At 22.4% G+C, this 18,589-nt stretch overlaps 2 protein-coding genes across 2 annotated transcripts in view; one reads left to right on the forward strand and one right to left on the reverse strand.

Moving 5' to 3' along the window:
• Positions 1–13,352, reverse strand: part of LOC122508445 (low affinity immunoglobulin epsilon Fc receptor-like) — a 229,961-nt gene extending 216,609 nt beyond the window's left edge. Inside the window, exon 1 of the mRNA XM_043621801.1 lies at positions 13,214–13,352. Within this exon, the coding sequence (XP_043477736.1) occupies positions 13,214–13,233 (20 nt within the window). The 5' untranslated portion in view covers positions 13,234–13,352. The remainder of the gene's footprint in view (positions 1–13,213) is intronic.
• LOC122508444 (dipeptidase 1-like) overlaps positions 5,091–18,589 on the forward strand; it is a 238,973-nt gene continuing 225,474 nt past the window's right edge. Inside the window, exon 1 of the mRNA XM_043621800.1 lies at positions 5,091–5,524. Coding sequence (XP_043477735.1) covers positions 5,519–5,524 — 6 coding nt within the window. The 5' untranslated portion in view covers positions 5,091–5,518. The remainder of the gene's footprint in view (positions 5,525–18,589) is intronic.

Below are 18,589 nucleotides of genomic sequence, written 5' to 3' on the forward strand. Positions count from 1 at the left end.
ACAATGAAAAAGTTTCCAGACTATTATGTCAGAATATATTTTCCGGAATTTTTCTTATCCAGATTGTGGAATTAATGCAGTTATTGGCAATAGGTTTTTCCTTTTTCTCTTTTTTTGAATACTTCACATACCTAAAATCAATTTTCCCTATATATCAATTCACATTATTCTTGGCAAAAAGGTTTATTTAATTTTTATTTCAATTTTAATTTCCAACTCAAAAATTTTTGTAACGATAAGAGAAGGAAAAATTTCTATAAATCTGGTATTATTTCATTTTGTTGAAAGTTTTGGATAAAAATAAATTTATAAAAAGCTCTTTCAAAAGCAAATTTTAACTCAATATTTAGGAAATATTCGAAAATTTTTACTCAGAGAAAAATTTCTCTATATTAACTATCAATATGGAAAATCGAGAAAAAAAATTTATTAATGATTTTGTTTTTTTTAAATTCACGAGGAAAATTGTAAAATTTGTGGAATAATATACAATTAAATGAAATTAATTTATACCCGGGAATTTTTTTTCTTTTTTTAAAAAATAAAAATGAAGACCTATTTTACTTTTCCTCGACGAAAAATATCCCGTGAAAAACTTGTAGATATTGGCTGTAAATCAAAAGTAATATCTGCGAACGAACTTTAAATACAGGCCAGAAGGGAAATTTATTTGAATAGCAAAAAAAAAAAAAAAAAATGGTGGTGGTGCAGATTATTCTCTACGAAAAAAAATTATTAACAAAATTAAGAATTCAAAAAAAATTTTTCGAATTATTTACATTTTAAATAAATGAAATCTATTGAATTTATTTAATTCGAATAGAATTTATTTCATTCAAATAGAATTTATTTAATTTCAATAAAATCAATTTAATTTAAATAGAATCAATTTAATTTGAATAGAATCAATTTAATTTGAATAGAATTAATTTAATTTAAATGAATTAATATTTTTTTTAATAATTGCAAAATTATCGATAAATTCGGACTAAATTTATTATATTTAACTGAATACTTTGTATGTTGACATTAACTTTCGATTCGATTTTGACTTTTACTTCAACTTTGACCATTTATTCGATTATCACTTTTTGACATTGATTTTAACTTTGACTTTGACTTTCGATTCGATTTTTATTTTGACATTGGCTTTAACTCTGATTTTCGATTCAATTTTGACTTTGATTTTTCGACTTTCATTTTGACCTACAATTTAATTTTGACTTTGAATTTGAATTTGAATTTTATTTTTACTTTAACATTGACTTTAACTTTGACTTTCGATTCGATTTTGATTTTAAAATTGACTTTAACTTCGACTTTCGATTCGAATTTGAATTTGATTTTGCGACTTTAATTTTGGCTTTCGATTCCATTTTGATTTTGACTTTAACTTTGACTTCTGATTTAATTTTCACTTTGACATTCATTTTAACTTAGATTTTCGATTCAATTTTGACTTTAACTTTGATTTTCGATTCGATTTTGACTTTTACATTGACTTTTTGACTTAATTTTGACATTGATTTTGATTTTTGATTGAATTTTGACTTTAACTCTGATTTTCGATTCGATTTTACTTTGATTTTGACATACAATTAAATTTTGACTTTAACTTTTGATTTGATTTTCGCTTTGACATTGATTTTAACTTTGATTTTCGATTCAATTTTGACTTTAACTTTGATTTTCGATTCGATTTTGACTTTAAATTTGATTTTTGTTTCGATTATGACTGTTACATTGACTTTTTGACTTTGATATTGATTTTTCGTCTTTGACTTCGAGTTTTGATTTAATTTTCACTTTCACATTGACTATAACTTAGATTTTCGATTCAATTTTGACTTTAACTTTGATTTTCGATTCGTTTTTGACTTTAACTTCGATTGTTGATTCGATTTTGACTTTTACATTGACTTTTTGACTTAATTTTGACAGTGACTTTGATTTTCGATTGAATTTTAATTTTGATTTTGACTTTAACTCTGATTTTCGATTCAATTTTACTTTAATTTTGATATACAATTAAATTTTGACTTTGACTTTTGATTTGATTTTCATTTTGACATTGATTTTAACTTTGATTTTCGATTCAATTTTGACTTTAACTTTGATTTTCGATTCGATTTTGACTTTTACATTGACTTTTTGACTTTAATATTGATTTTTCGATTTTAACTTTGACTTTTGATTTAATTTTTACTTTAACATTGACTTTAACTTAGATTTTCGATTCAATTTTGACTTTAACTTTGATTTTCGATTTGATTTTAACTTTTTGACTTTAATGTTGACTTTAAAATTGATTTTTACTTTCGATTTGATTTTTACTTTGACATTGATTTTAACTTAGATTTTCGATTCAATTTTGACTTCAACTTTGATTTTCGATTCGATTTTGACTCTTACATTGACTTTAACGATGATTTTTGATTGAAGTTTGATTTTAAAATTGATTTTTTGACTTTAAATTTGATTTTTGATTCAATCTTTACTTTGAAATTGACTTTAACTTTTTATTCGTTTTTGACTTTGATAATGATTTTTCGACTTTAACTTCGACTTTTGATTTAATTTTCACTTTGACATTGATTTTAACTTAGATTTTCGATTTAATTTTGACTTCAACTTTGATTTTCGATTCGATTTTGACTTTTACATTGACTTTTTGACTTTAATTTTGACTTTAACGATGATTTTCGATTGAAGTTTGATTTTAAAATTAATTTTTTGACTTTAAATTTGGTTTTTGATTCAATCTTTACTTTGAAATTGACTTTAACTTTTTATTCGTTTTTGACGTTGATATTGATTTTTCGACTTTAACTTCGACTTTTGATTTAATTTTCACTTTCACATTGACTTTAACTTAGATTTTCGATTCAATTTTGACTTCAACTTTGATTTTCGATTCGATTTTGACTTTAATTTTGACTTTTTGACTTTGACATTGACTTTAACTTTCATTTTCGATTTAATTTTTACTTTAACTTTGATTTTTTGACTTTAAATTTGATTTTCGATTCAATCTTTACTTTGAAATTGACTTTAACTTTAACTTTTGATTCGTTTTTGACTTTGACATTGATTTTTCGACTTTGACTTCGACTTTCAATTCGACATTGACTTTGATATTGACTTTTTAGACTTTCAAAGAGAAATTTAAGGTGAAGGTCAAAATAAATGTCAAAGACAAAGTTAAAATTCAGAGTCACAAAGTCAAAGTAAAACCCGATAATTAAATTTTTCTATCAATTCTTATTTGTCAATTTTTTATTTTAGTTTTATTTACATCAATAAACAAATTAATTATAAAGTAAAAACGTGTATCTTATTTGTAAAATTTAATTTAAAAAACAGAATTTATTCTTTCCTTTTTCTTTTATTTTTCACAAAGAAAGTATCGTTCCAACCGTCTCATAATTCCACTTCATGGAGATTTATAAAAAGCTTAACGAATTACACCACTTTAAAGAGCCCATAAGAAATTTTTCTTTATTACGAATTTTTTTTTCTTCTCAGAAAAAGGGAGGAGAGAAAAAAAAGAAAAAGAGAGAGAGAGGGAGAGGAGGGTGAAAAACAACCCTTAGCACTATCTTATATTGTACATAATGCGAGTCCTAAATTCCAAGGACAATTCAAGGAAGGCCACGAGAAAATCAGAATAAAGGAACGCGTGAAATTTTCGGCGGGAGTCATACAACCTCAAGAATTTTAAGAGCTGAGGCCAACCGCCACCACGGATCCCGGCAAAGAGAGCTTGCGCAAGTTTCACGGAATACCGGAGCTTGCAATAGAGAGCTTTCACCAGCAGCATCCAGTAGCCGGCTGCCTGGCCTCGATTTCAGACATAGTTCTCACACCCCCCCACCCCTTCTCTCATTCAAAAATAACAGTATCATTCGTGCTCTTCCTTGTCACTTAGTCACGTTTTAACCTAACGTGTCAATTTTAAAAATTTTTTTTCCCTAAGAAAAAAAAATAATCCCCATTTTCGCGAGTGATTTTTTTAAAAAATTTTTTAAACTGTTTATTGTGTCTACTTGAAAATTACTTTCAAAGTGGTAATTTCATTTTGTAAAAGGAAAAAAAAAAATTGACAGTGCGTGGAGAATATAATTAAATTTCCTATATCAGGTGGAATGGAATTTAATTTAAATTTAAAATTAATTTCCAGAATTGTGTTAATTACAAAATTAACTTCAAAATTAGTTCACTTTAATTTGAAAATTATTTTCAAAATTGTTTCAATTTAATTGCAAACTGATTTCGAAATTATTCACATTTAAATGTAAAATTGACGTTAAATTCATTCCAGTTTAATTTCAAAATAATTTCGAATTTATTCCAATTGTTTCCTCATAGAGGAAGGATTGTATTTCAAAATTATTTCAAATTCAAAATTATTTCGACTTCAAAATTGTTTCCACTTCAAAATTATTTCGACTTCGAAATTATTTCAATTTGAAAATTGATTTCAACATACTCTAAAAATTAAAAATTTGATTTCAATTTACTTTCGAAGATTTCAATTTAATTTCACTTCAAAGTTATTTCCGTTTTCAAAAATCATTTTCAATCAACTCTCAAAATCGAAAAATCGATTTTAAATTAATTTCGAAATTGATTTGAATTTACTGTCGTTTCAATTTAATTTCACATGAGATACTCAGTAAATTAAAAGAGAATCGAATAATTAGCAAAAAAAAAAAATTTTTTTCACAACCTTCAATGGACAATTTTTAATTACTTAAAATTCTCTAAAATTCAAATGAACCGAAATTAATGTGAGCGAAAATAGAAAGGGAATAATAGAATTATAAAATGAATTAACTAAAAGTGAATGGTTTAAAAATTTAATAAATTTAAAATTTAATAAATTAAAAAGCTAATAATTTGAAAATTTAATAACTAAAGAATGTAATAATTTAAAAATTTTAGAATTTCAATTTAAACAAGACCTTCTCATTTTTGACAAGAATGTAAAAAATTAATAAATTAATAATATAATAATTAAAATGTTTGATAACTCAAAAGTTTATAAACTCAAAGGTATAATAATTTAAAAGTTTGCTAATTTAAAAGTTTAATAACATAAAAATTTACTAATTAAACACTTTTTTATAATTTATCAACTTCATAATCCAGGAAATTAAAGAAAGTGAACCAAACTGAAACAACAATTTCATTCACTTGATTATTAAAAAAAAAAACTTTAATAATGAAAAAACTAAAAGAAAAAATAAATCCTGTTTAAAAAAAATTTATAAATACCAAATATAAAATGTTCAATAATTGCTAGTATTGATAAATACCGAATGATGTGAACCCAAAAAAAAATTCAATCTCATAAAAGAAAAGTGATTAAAAAAAAAATTTAATTAAAAGTGTGAAATTAATTAATATCGATTGCAAAAGGAAAAATGGTTGATCTAATGGCAGGTGGTTGATTTATTTTGGAAAATATACACAAACGTCATCCTGTATAGTTAGGGGACGATGTGAGGCTTCGATCATGAAGGTAAGAATCCAAATTCGTTACAAAACTTTTCCATTGAAATCGAACCAAGTTTTTCTTAAGAATTTGTCTTTTTTTTTCTTCAAAGAGTAAAAAAAAAAAAAATTCAACTACTTCAAAATGTCTCAAATAGTTTGCAATGTGTGTAAGACTTTCGCCATAGGATTTTCTTTCGTGGAAAGGAAAGACATGTCTTTCAAAACAAAAGTACAAGTTTCTGACATCTTTAAAACGTTTTTCTTTTTACTATGAAGAATTATTTTTAATCTCTATTTATTTTTTATTTTTAATATTATTAATCATTAATTATTAATATTACTTGAATTTAACACTCGACGAGATTTTAATCAACTGTACTGATAATTATCATGATTACTATTATAGAAAAAAATATATTAATTATGAAAATTAATTAATAATTCATAAACAAAATTTTAATTATTTATTGATAAAAAATATTAGTTTTTATTATTTCAATATTTTCATAATCGTTTTTCATTTATTATTTAGACAGATAATCAAATGAATAAATTATTAATATTTATGTTTATTAATAGAAATATCAATTAAAAATATTAATTAAATTGAATAATTTCAAACTAGAATTTAAATTATTAGCTAATAAAAAATATTAAAAGTATTATTTTATTTATTATTTAATTATCTTTACAGTTGTTTTTCACATGTTATTAAAAATTATTATTAATATCTATATTTATTAACAGAAAATATTGGGTAAAATTATTATTTATTTAATTATTTTAATATTTATTCTATTCAACTTTAAAAAGATGTTTTTTTCCAATCACTATTTTTAACCTCCTAAAAACAATTTTTTTCTTGATTGGAATATTGTTTTTGATTACATGAAAATCAATTAAAAAACTTCCGAATTGAATTTTAATTGTTTATTAACAAAAATAACAATTGTGACACAATTTGAAAAAAGGACATAAGAAGCAAAAAATTTGAGGTTGAGTTTGTAATGTTTGGAATGAAAATTTATTAAAATTTACTAACTTATTTACTTCATTAATTTATTTTAATGCATTTAATTTAATTTTATAATTTGAATTTTATTAATTTCATTTAATTAAATTTTATTAATTTCATTTAATTAAATTTTATTAATTTCATTTAATTAAATTCTAAAAAAGAATTTTTAATTAAAAAATGTGTCTATTAAAAAAAAAAAAAATATATGAAAGCAGTAATAAAGAGAATTAGCGAATTTGAATTAAACAGAACTGGAAAAAAAAATTAAATTCCTTTAACGAATTAATTAAATTGTTCACTTTTGATGGGGAAATTCAATTGTTGAATGTAAAACGTAAACAGAAAATTGTTTCTGCAAAATGTTCTATTGTACATTCTTGAATGATTATTAAGTGATAAAAAGAGTCAGCAAGAGAGAGAGAGAGAGGGAGGGAAAGAGAGAAATATAGAAATAAGCTTTTCGCGTACTACTGGGAAGCGAAAATTTGAATTTGATGAATTTTAATTAATTTTGACAAGAAAGGGAGTCTAGTTCCACCACGTGATTCGCAATGCGGATGTCGTTTTAGAACAGTAGAGCAATTTAATTAACGATCTTGGCGCGTGCTTTCAAATATACGTTCAATTTCGAAGCAGCTATTACATATAAAGTCAGTCGACTTTATTCTCAATATGAATTGATGAAAAACAAACTTTACAATTTTTCTCATTTCTTTTTTTTTATTTATTTATGCGGGAATTATAATTTCCAGGAGAGTGGAATTTAATATTAAAATACTTTCGTGTTTTCTTTTTCGAATTTTGGTAACATCTTTCTTTTCTTAATTTTACTTTCATTTATTTTTAATTTTTTATTTATTTATTAAATTTAAATAGACAAAGAAGTCATTCTATTATTTATTTCGAATTTTTTTTTTTGTTTTATATATTTTTAATTTTTTATTTCAATTTTTTATTTTCTATTTTAATTTTTTATTTACTATTTTTACGTTGCTAAAGTTCACAACCTTTATAACCAACGATGTAGTAGAAAATATATTTTTTTATCCAAATGTTTAGCTAAAAACTTTTTCAACAATATTTTTTCACCAGCAATTCCAAAAATAAAAATTTGTAATCAAACAATATTGTTTTCTGGGTAAAAAATATTTTTTTTTACAATAGTTATTTCACAAACGTTGTGAACTTCATCACGTTTATTTTTATTTCTTTTTTTTCTATTTTGATTTTTTATTTACTATTAATTATTTTGATTTCCATTTTTTATTTCTACTTTTGTCTATTATTTTTTTTCTACTTTTAATTTCTATTATTATTATTATTATTTATTATTTTCATTTTTATTTTAAATTCTCTATTTTTATCTTTACGTTTCATTTGATTAAATATCAAAAAGATTTTTTTTGGAAAATTTCACGTCACCTTATATTTGCAGTAAATAAGTTAAATTACAAAAAAAAAGCTAGCGGGAAGAAAAAAACTACTTCCTTTGTGGTCAACATTTCTGGGCAAGAACCAAAAAAAGAAGTCACCTCTTTTTTCACAAAAGAAAGGGAATTTCTCGGAGCTTATTACTCATTCGCTCGACGAACGGATCTCTTCAACCCTTCGTATGCAATTTAAAACACTTTCCATTCTTTCACGCCGTTGTAAACTCAAATGCGAGCGTAGCTTTAGAGAGGAAAAAAAGAAAGAGAAGAGAAAAGAGTTGTAATTCTTTTTTGTAATTTTAAGTTGTGTTTGATCTTTTCAAATAACATGAGTAAATGTCAGAAATTTCATTACATCTCCTTTCCTGTGCCACTAAAAAAAAACAGAGTTATTTCTCATCACAACAAATTCGATAGGCAGTCAAATCAAAATTAACTTCTACTCCCTATTTTTCTATAAAATGTTCTAATTAACTTTTTCTATAAAATTTCTAATTAAATTTTTCTATAAAATTTCTAATAAAATTTCTATAAAATTTCTAATAAAATTTCTATAAAATTTCTAATAAAATTTCTAATTAAATTTCTAATAAAATTTCAATCAAAAAGAAATTTAGTGTAAAAAATTGTTTCCAAGAATGTGAGAGTATTTTTGAAAAAACTAAAATTTATAAAATAGATTTCCAGATGAATATGGAGAAAAATTAAAAAATTCCCCTTTCATTAAAATAATTCCGTTTGTTTGTAAAAAGAATGTTTTTAAAAAAAATATAAACAAAACGAAATGAAAATTTTTTTTTAAATTAAGAAAAAAATTTCTGCTTGTATACGAAGAAATCGATTATCTTAAACGACCTACACTCTCGTGATATCTTCTTCTTCGTCGTCGTTTTTCCGAAAGTTAGTGAAAGCTCTTAATTTTTCTTTCCCTCGAAAGGTACTTTCATCACTTTCAGCGACCACCTGCTACCCGCGAGACATATTCCTTTACATTGCTCGAAGTTAAAATCGTTAAACTTTTTTGGTTCGTAAAGTATAAAAAAAATTGAATGAAAAATCAATATTGTAAATGGAAAGAGGGATTTTTCTTTTTGAAAAATCGAAAACTTATTTATTTATTTATAACATTGACGGGAGAAGTCTTTTCTTGTGAATAGTAAAAAATAAATGGAAAGAGGAATTTTTTTCAAAGAAGTCAAAAAAAGAATTAGAATTTTTTTCGGGAAAATCGAGAATATTTGGATGAAGTTTTTTTTCGGAAAAATTGATAAGAAATGGAAAAAAGATAGTATTTGAAAAAAAAATAAATAAAAGAGGGATTTTCTCTTTATGAAAGAATTAAAAATAAATAGAAATGGAAATTTGTTTGGAAAAAGGATAATAAATTAAAAGGAGGTATTATCTTTCGGAAATATCGATAAAATGAATATAAATGGTCATTTTTTATTAAATCAGAAATAAATATAAAGAGTGATTTTTTATGTAGAAATAGATAAAAAAAAACATTTTTCTTGTAAAAAAAAATAAATAAACAAAAAAATAACAAAATAAATTAATAAATAAAATAAACAGAAAAAAGGATTTTTTCTTTGAAAAAAACAAAAATAAATATAAAAAGGAAAGGTTTTTATGAGAAGTCGAAAATATAGAAAAAAAATTTCTTTTAGAAAAATTAGAAATAATATAGAAAGTGGAATTTTTTTTTAAATTGAAAATAAATAGAAAAAGTAATTTTTCTTTTTATCAAAAAGGAAACAATAAAAAAGAATTTCGTTTCTGAAAAATTCTTTAGAATAATTAAAATTTTCTTAATGAAGATTATTGTTAATTTGAAAATGAAAGTACCAAATAAAAATTTTTGCGAAATTCAATTTTTCTCGTATAACAAGAAAGTTTCTCAATTCTCAATCAGTTTAAAAATTATTACTCAGAAAAATGTTCTACAGCTTCTTTTTTAAATAAATATTTAATTATTATTTTTCGATAGGAATTAAAATTCTTGAAAAGATTCAAAATCAAACCTTTTTGAAATTAAACAATTTTCAAAAAATTGTTATAAAACATGAAGATATCGATCACTCTGAGTCTTCGACTCGGAGCAATCGATATCTTCATGTTTTATAATAATAATTAAAGATGACCGACTGATAAAATCATTATTTTATATTTTATAAGAATATTGTTACTGTAACTTCATAAAAATTATTCTCATTTCAATTCAATTATTTTTTAGAATTTTTAACTAAAATTCTTCTTTAAATTAATTATTCATTTATTTTTAATAATTTTTGAAAAATTTCTTTGAAAATTTTTAAATTCTTTTGTTTACAATTCAATTTTACGAAATTTTATCGATTATTCGGATATTCTTCAATTAAATATATATTAGAAAATAAAAACTTCAAATAATTTCAAAAACGTTGCATTAAACTTTAAAAAAATTAAATCTACACAATTTTCAGTTAAAAGTATGAAAAATTTAAACTTTCAGAGATTATAATTTGAAACCTTTTCAAAATTTAATTATTTCTAAAAATTCACACTATAATACTTTCTCTTTAAATTTGAATTAGTAAAAATGTTTAGGTACTATTTTGGAATTAGTGACTGAATTTTTGCTTTTGAATTAGTAAATTTTACCATTAAATTAGTAGAAACGACTATTTTTTAGTAAAATTTGCTAATTCAAAAGCAAAAAGTCAGTCACTAATTCAAATTAGAAAGCATTTTTACTAATTAAAATTTAGAGTTTAATATTCAATTATTATCTAAAATTTTAACTGAAATTCATATTTAAATCAATTTTTATTAGAAAATTCTACGAGAATTCAATTATTTAAATACAAAAATAAATAATTTATTGAATAATTAAATGTTTCTTAAAATTGTACTCTCATAAAGTATTTTATCAACAAATGTTTAAATAATTAAAATTCTTTTGACGAATTTTAATAAAATTTTTAAAAATAATTTCCATTTTCGAGAAATTAGATGAAAATTGCATTAAAAATAATTGAATCTCTGTAAAAAAAAATTTGATTAATTTGAAAAAAGTTTTTGAAAATAATTGAAATTTTGCCAAGAATTTTATTAAATTTTTTTGAAAATATTTTAATTTTGAAGAATAATTTTATTATTTATAAAGATAATCGAAATTTTGACGAGAATTTTTTTAAACTTTTGACCATAATTGAATTTTTGTGAAGAATTTTTTTATGTACTTTTAAAAATAATTGAATTCTTGAGATGAATTTTAATGATATATTGCTTTTTAAATAATTGAATTCTTTTGTAAAATTTTATTGAAATACGTAGATATTAAAAATAATTGAATTTTGATAAATTATTAAAATTAATTTAATTCTATGAAGAATTTTATTAAAATTTTTTGGAAAAAAAATTAAATTATTAAAATGAAATTCATTAAAATTTTTGAAAATAATATATTAATTATAGGAAGGTTTGTTAAAATAATTGAATTTTTTTTGATGAATTATAAAAAAATTTTTTAAAAAATAATTACATTTTTCGATAAATTCAATTAAATTTGTATTAAAAATAATTGAAATTCTGCGATAATTTTTATTATATATGAAAATAATTGAATTCCTGGTGAAAAAATATTATTCTTCATGAAAATGATTGAATTATTGCGAAGAAATTTATAAAAAAAAAAATTTGTAAATAATAGAATTTCTGTGAAATTTTTAGTATTTAATTCATTCATTCAAAAACAAAATTGAAATTTTCTAAAATTTCAAATTAAAACCTTTTGAAGTTCACCTATTTATGAAAATTGTAAACGCAACTCTTTTAAAATTGAATTAATTTTGAAATATTTAAGTAAAATTAGATTTCAAGAATAAGCACAACAACTTTAGAAAACAATAATTTTCCAGGATTCCGATCAAAATTCACTGACTTTTCCAGGTTTTTTCAAGGTTTATAAAATTTCCTGACATTTCCAGGTTTTCCAGGTTTCCAGGTTGCGCGGCAACCCTGATTTTAATAAAATAAAAATTAAAGATAGAAAATAAGTAAGAAAAGTAATTTTTTTTCTACATTCGATCGAAAATAAAAATTCCCTCTCGTGACCAGAATGTATATTGTATAACTTTCATTACCCATAGAATAATGGTCAATTGTATATGCAGAAGCTAACTCAGTATCGTTCTGTCAAAGTGAATCATACACGACATTTGCTTTTTGACATATATACATATATACAATATACGTGTATGCACATACAATACAAGTCAAGTGGTGGCGCGAGGTTAGGCAGCTTTTCGAGAAGTAATGGCACCTCGTTGTAGACGTGAACGGATTACCCCACGACAGGCTATGCCCCCGACAAACGTTCCCTCGTGATCGAGTGCTGCCTCGTTTTCGTTAAAGCAACGTACGTCAAGCACAATTTTTTTTTCTTTTTTTTTACTTTTTGAAAAGAAGAAGAAAAAAAAAGAATTTTTCCGGATTTTTTTCTCCTTGTTTTCGTTTCCCGGAGAATCTAAGAGATATTTCGCAAGCCGACTATAAGGGGGTGTAAGAGACGTCAGATTCCCCCAAGGGCATTGTTCTTCTACCTTGCGTTTCTGCGAATGCTTTGAAAATAATTAGACTTGGCGGACTCACTGGGGTTTTTTTTTTTTTCGTTTTTCTTTTATATATTATTGAAGTATCTCTCCCAAAGCCTCGAGCATTAATTTTTCTTAAAAGTGATACACTTACGCTTATACATTTATATATATATTTAGAAAAATAATAATAATTATCAATAGGAGATTTTTTAATAATTTCTCTCTATACGCTTTTTAGGAAAAAAATAAAAATAGGGCAAATCCTTTTTGCCTTTAAAAAGATAAATATTTATTTCATTTGAAATCTTTTTCCGAAATTCTTTGATTTCATTTCTTCTTCAAAAGAGATTGAATTTTACGTTTCTATACATATGGCAATATTAATTTATAAGAAGAGAAATTCGAGAGAATTGTAGATTTTCTACTTCCAATAAAAATTGTTAATAGAGAAATAGATTTTTTTAAATCCTTAGTTTCAGTTGATCACAATTTAATTTATATAAAACTTTTTTATCGCATTACAACTGAGGCAACAAACGACAATGATGTAATATATTTAAAAATTAATATAGACTATAATAAAATTTGTCTAGTAAATATAAATATAAATTTTATGTAAATGTATAAAAATATGTAATAAATAATTACAAAAAATAGTGGTAAAAATTTTATATTAACAAAAAACTTACCGTGCCTTGTAGAACTGCATTCGTGCGTTATGTCAAATTTGCGATGGGGTAATAAAGGCACTTTCACTCGCGATTTTAGAAATTTTCGAACACTCCCGAGCCACGTGTTTACAAACTGGAAATATGGGAAATTATTATAATTAGATGCGATCCCGATTTTAAGTATATTTACAAACACTCACGATTTTTAAGGTTAATTTTTATTTTACATTTAAGTGAGTCTATAAAAAAAAATTACTTCCCTATAATGACGTCGCGGTTTTAAAAATTCACGCACTCCCGAAACTAAGACTCATTTATTTCGGAAAAAGAAAATTTTTAAAAGGATGATTCTAGAAACACGTGGTCAAACGAGACGCGCACCAAACTTCCTTGGACACCACATTCTACTCTGAAAATAAAAAAAAAAATTATTAAATTTTATTTCTGAATGTAAGTTTTTTATTTATATAAACTAAATAAATAACTAAGAATATAATTTTAAGTTCAAAATTATTTTCCTCTCTAAATTTTATTCTTTTGTTTTCACACGAGGACTGACTCACAGAGAGAGAGAAGACTGACCTTTTTTTTGACTTTGAAATTATAATTTTCAAAATTCAAACTTTGTGTATTTTTTTCAATCGTATTTCCAAAAACAAATTTAATGATTGATTAAATTTTTATTAAATTTCTAATTTTCTAAACACGGAATAAATTAAATATAATATATATTTATTATTACAATCAAAACTCCGAGATTTTCTTTGTATATGGACTTTTATTAAGCGACGAATTTCCCCTTTTCAAAGAAATTAGTTTTTATTCGTTTTTCTTCTTCTTTTTTTTATGTTTCAACGAGAACAACTCGGCGTTAAAATTTAATAAAAAAGGTATTGCAGTATCTGCAACGTCAAATTAAATACGCTCACTCTTACCGGACACAATTTCCAGAGATAAATAAAAAAATAAATAAATAAATAAATTTGTCACTAACTTCGAAAAATTTATTTCACAAAAATTAAATTTTTATTAATTTTTGTTGTTGCATGAAATATATAGTTTATTTAATATTTAATAAATATTGATAAATATACAAATATTTTAAAAACAAAAAAAATGTAAAATAAAGAAAGTGTTTTAAAATAAAAAATAAATATTCATAAGTAATTAATTTTGATTTATGAATATTCTCATCAAAGAATAAAAAAATCTCATATAATTATGTTTTAATTGTATATGAAAAGAGAAAAAAAGAATTAAAAAAAAAATAGCAAGGAAGGTAAAAATCGCGATGGTTTTTTCTTAAAAACTCCTCCGAACGAGTTTGCCTGACTATGAAACTGACCCTTTTTTCAACTGTCTGACTAGAATAAAACTCATTCCACTTAAACTACATCACAAGTCGATGAATTATTACCAACCGCAAGTATAATGTGATTTTCGTTTCGTTTCTTTCAAATTGTTTCCATTTATTTTCCCCAGTGTTTTTCTAATGTCTGACTATACCTGAAACTTTTCTACTTAAAATAAAATCTTAAAAGAATTTAACAGAATTCTCAAGTGTAATTTTTAATTATAGTATTTATAATTATTTTTCTATCGTTTCTCTACTGTCTGACTATATCTCAACCTTTTCCACTTAAATCATAGTTTTGAAAGAATCATCAGTTATTTTTATAAATAATAAAATTTATTGCAAAAATCCAACTATTTTCAACAAAATTTTAATAAAACCTTCAAACCAATTCAATTGTTTTTTAAAATAGTAAAATCTTTGCAAACATTCAATTATTATTAATCCAATTTCACGAAAGAATTCAATTTTTTCCTTAATTCGTTATAAAATTTTCCAAAAGAATTCAATTATTTTCTAAAATTTTAATAAAATTCTTCCTAAATATTCAATTATTTTCAATACAATCTTAACTAAATTCCTACAAAGAATAAAAATTTTCATTGAAACAATCATATTATTTTTCAAAAATTTTAATAAAAATCTTTGCAAGATTTGAATTATTTTCATAAATAATAAAATTTTTCAAAGGATTTCAATTATGTTCAAAAATTTTAATAAAATTCTTCCTAGAAATTCAATTATCTTCATAAAAAAAGTAAAATTCTTTAATTCTTTTAAAGTTTTAAATTATTTTCTTAAATAATAAAATTCTTCGGAGGATTTCAATTATTTTCAAAAATTTTAATAAAATTCTTCCCATCAATTCAATTATCATCATAAAAAATAAAATTCTTTGGAAGATTTCAATTTTTTTCTTAAATAATAACATTCTTCGGAGGATTTCAATTATTTTAAAAAATTTTAATAAAATTCTTCGCATGAATTCAATTATCATTATAAAAAATAACATTCTTTTGAAGATTTCAAATATTTTCATTAATAATAAAATTCTTTGGAGGATTTCAATTATTTTCAAAAATTTGGAACAAATTTTTGCCAAGAATTTAATTTTTTCACAAATAATTGAATTCTTTGCAGGATTCCAATTACATTAAAAAATTTTAAACACATTTTTGTCAAGAATTCAATGTTTTTCATAAATAATGGAATTCTTTACAGAATTTTAATTATTTTCAAAAATTTGAAATAAATGAATTATTGTCAAGAAATCCTTTCGAAGTAAAATTCATCGCAAAAATTATTTTGAAAATTATTTTAATAAGTTGAAAAAATTCTTTATTTAATTTAATTATTTTGGAAATTTTCAATTAAAATTATTCAGAAAACTAAGTTATTTATAAAAAGAAACAAAGAAATTATTTAAAAGAATTTAGTTAATTTTTATATTTTAATAAAATTCCTTGAATGAATTAAATTATTTTAGAAAATTGTAATAAAATTCTGAGAAGAATTTAATTGTTTTCTAAAAATTTTAATAAAATTCAATAATTAAATGTTTATATTTCAATTATTAAGAAACACGATTATTTTAAAAAATTATACTTTTCAAATTTTTAGAAAATAAAGAAAATTTTTCTTTAATTGTAAAATTATTCGAAAACATCAATAATTTTGTTTTTTAAATAAATATTTAATGAATATTATTGTTCCATAGAAATTAGAAATTTCAAAAATGTCATATTCAATTCTTTTTAAATTCAATAATTTATAAGAAAATTTTTATAAAACATGAAGATAGCGATTGCTCCGAGTCGAAGACTCGAAGTGATCGATTTCTTCATGTTTTATAATAATTAAAGATCACCGAGTGATAAAATCATTTTTTTATATTATAATTATAAGAATATATTATTACAGTAACTTTTTCAAAATTATTTTCATCATTTCAAATTAATTATTATTTTCCACAATTTTTAATAATTATTTTTTATGGAAATAATTGAATTCGTTAAAAAAAATTTATTATTTATAAAAATAATTGAATTATTGCGAAGGAAAATTGAAAAATTAGAAAAAAAACTTTATCTTTTTAGGGGCAATAGGAAAAAAGTTAAATAAATAACAATAAATTATTAAACAATTGTTAAACTATGGCTCCATAAATTGCAAAATTAGAAAAAACTGCGTCTTTCTAGGTAAAACGGTAAAAAGTTACTAAATAATAATTGCAGAGAAGAATTTTATTATTTATAAAGATAATTTAAATTTTGAACTGTAACGTATAATTTTCAAATAAAGCCAAAAAAAATCCTCAACACTAAAAAGCAAAAATAAAAAAATAAAAAAATAAAAAAATTGTAATTTGAAGTATGGATTATATTGAGATGTGAATGGCTGCGTGTGGACGGTTTGACATTTGGTTCATGAATTTCCAGATAACCAACATTCCTCGAATTTGAACTGTGGTTCCTGTGTTATGTCAACGTATATTGCGGTGAAGAATATATAGTTCTACATCTATATATGTATGTATATATGTACGTGTGTACATGTGGGTAGCGAAGACACGTCGTTTGTGCATCCGCAGGTGTAATGGAGCGCGAATCCGCCAGAGAGACGAAAAGATTGGATTCAAACGGGAGATGCGACTTTGTAAAGTATAAATGAAGCGAGCTTCGTTCTTGCTTCCTTGAAATCCTTATACACCCAGCTCATCTCATTCAGGGTGACTAACTTTGAATGACACTTTAATCTGATTTAAATTTTTATGTCATCCCCCACACACGATATTTCGAATTCAAATAACATTTTTTTTTGTTTTGTTTTTTTTTTATTCTCAAATTACGTGCCTCGAATTTTCTTTACTAAACAATTTATTATTCAAATAAAAATCAGTTTGGGATTTAACTTTTTTTTTCTGCAGATAAAGGGCAATTTTTTGTTCTTATTTTTTTTTTTACTTTTAAAGAAAAGAATTTATTTTGTTCAAATAATCGATAATTTTACTCACAAATTTTATATTTTCATAATTTACAATCACTGTTAGCTTAATAGTATCAAATTGCAACGAATTGACACCAAAAATGTGGATCAAATAAAAAATGGATTCAAATTTTTTTTTTTTGTTGAAAACACTAAAAAAAATTCAATTTTTGAGAAATTACAAATAATTGCAGAAATTCAATTATTTAAAAAAAAATAAAATTCTTCTTATAAAATTCAACCATGTTCAAAATTTTTTTTAAATTCTCGTAAAAATCCTAATTATATTTATAAATAACAAAATTCTTCTCCAAAGTTCAATTATTTTCATAAACGTCAAAAAAATTATTGTCCTAATTTAAATAATTTTCAAAAAATTTTCTTATTTCAATGGTTTTCAATATCTACTATTTTAATAAAATTTCCCAAAAAGAATTCAAATTTTAATTACTATATTTTACTAAAATTTCACAAAACAATTCTATTATTAAAAAAAAATGTTAAATAATTCCTCTCAAACATTCAATTAATAATTAATATACAAAATATTAAAATTTTTCGTAAAAATTGAATTCAATTATTTCCAAAAATAATAAAATTCTTTACAAAATTTCAATTATTTTAAAGATTTTAATCAAAATTCTGGTAAAGAATTCAATTTTTTTTTATAAATAATTAAATTTTTCAGGGGAATTCAATTATTTTTTTAAATTTTAACAAAATTCTTCACAAAAATTCAATTATTTTCATAAATAATAAAAATTCTTCTGACGAATTCAAGTATTTCGAAAAATAATAAAATTCTTTGCAACATTCGAATTATTTCCAAGGTTTAAATCAAAATTCTTGTAAAAAATTCAATTTTTTATTAGTTAAATAAGTAAATTTTTTAGGGGATTTCAATTATTTTTTATAAATAATTAAATTTTTCAGGAAAATTTAATTATTTTTGAAAATTTTAACAAAATTCTTAATAAAAATTCAATTATTTCAAAGATTTTAATTAATTTTTTGGAAAGAATTCAATTAATTTCATAAATAATAAAATTCTTATG

The sequence above is a fragment of the Leptopilina heterotoma genome, unplaced genomic scaffold (assembly GCF_015476425.1).
Source record: "Leptopilina heterotoma isolate Lh14 unplaced genomic scaffold, ASM1547642v1 Lhet_54, whole genome shotgun sequence".
NCBI lineage: Eukaryota > Metazoa > Arthropoda > Insecta > Hymenoptera > Figitidae > Leptopilina > Leptopilina heterotoma.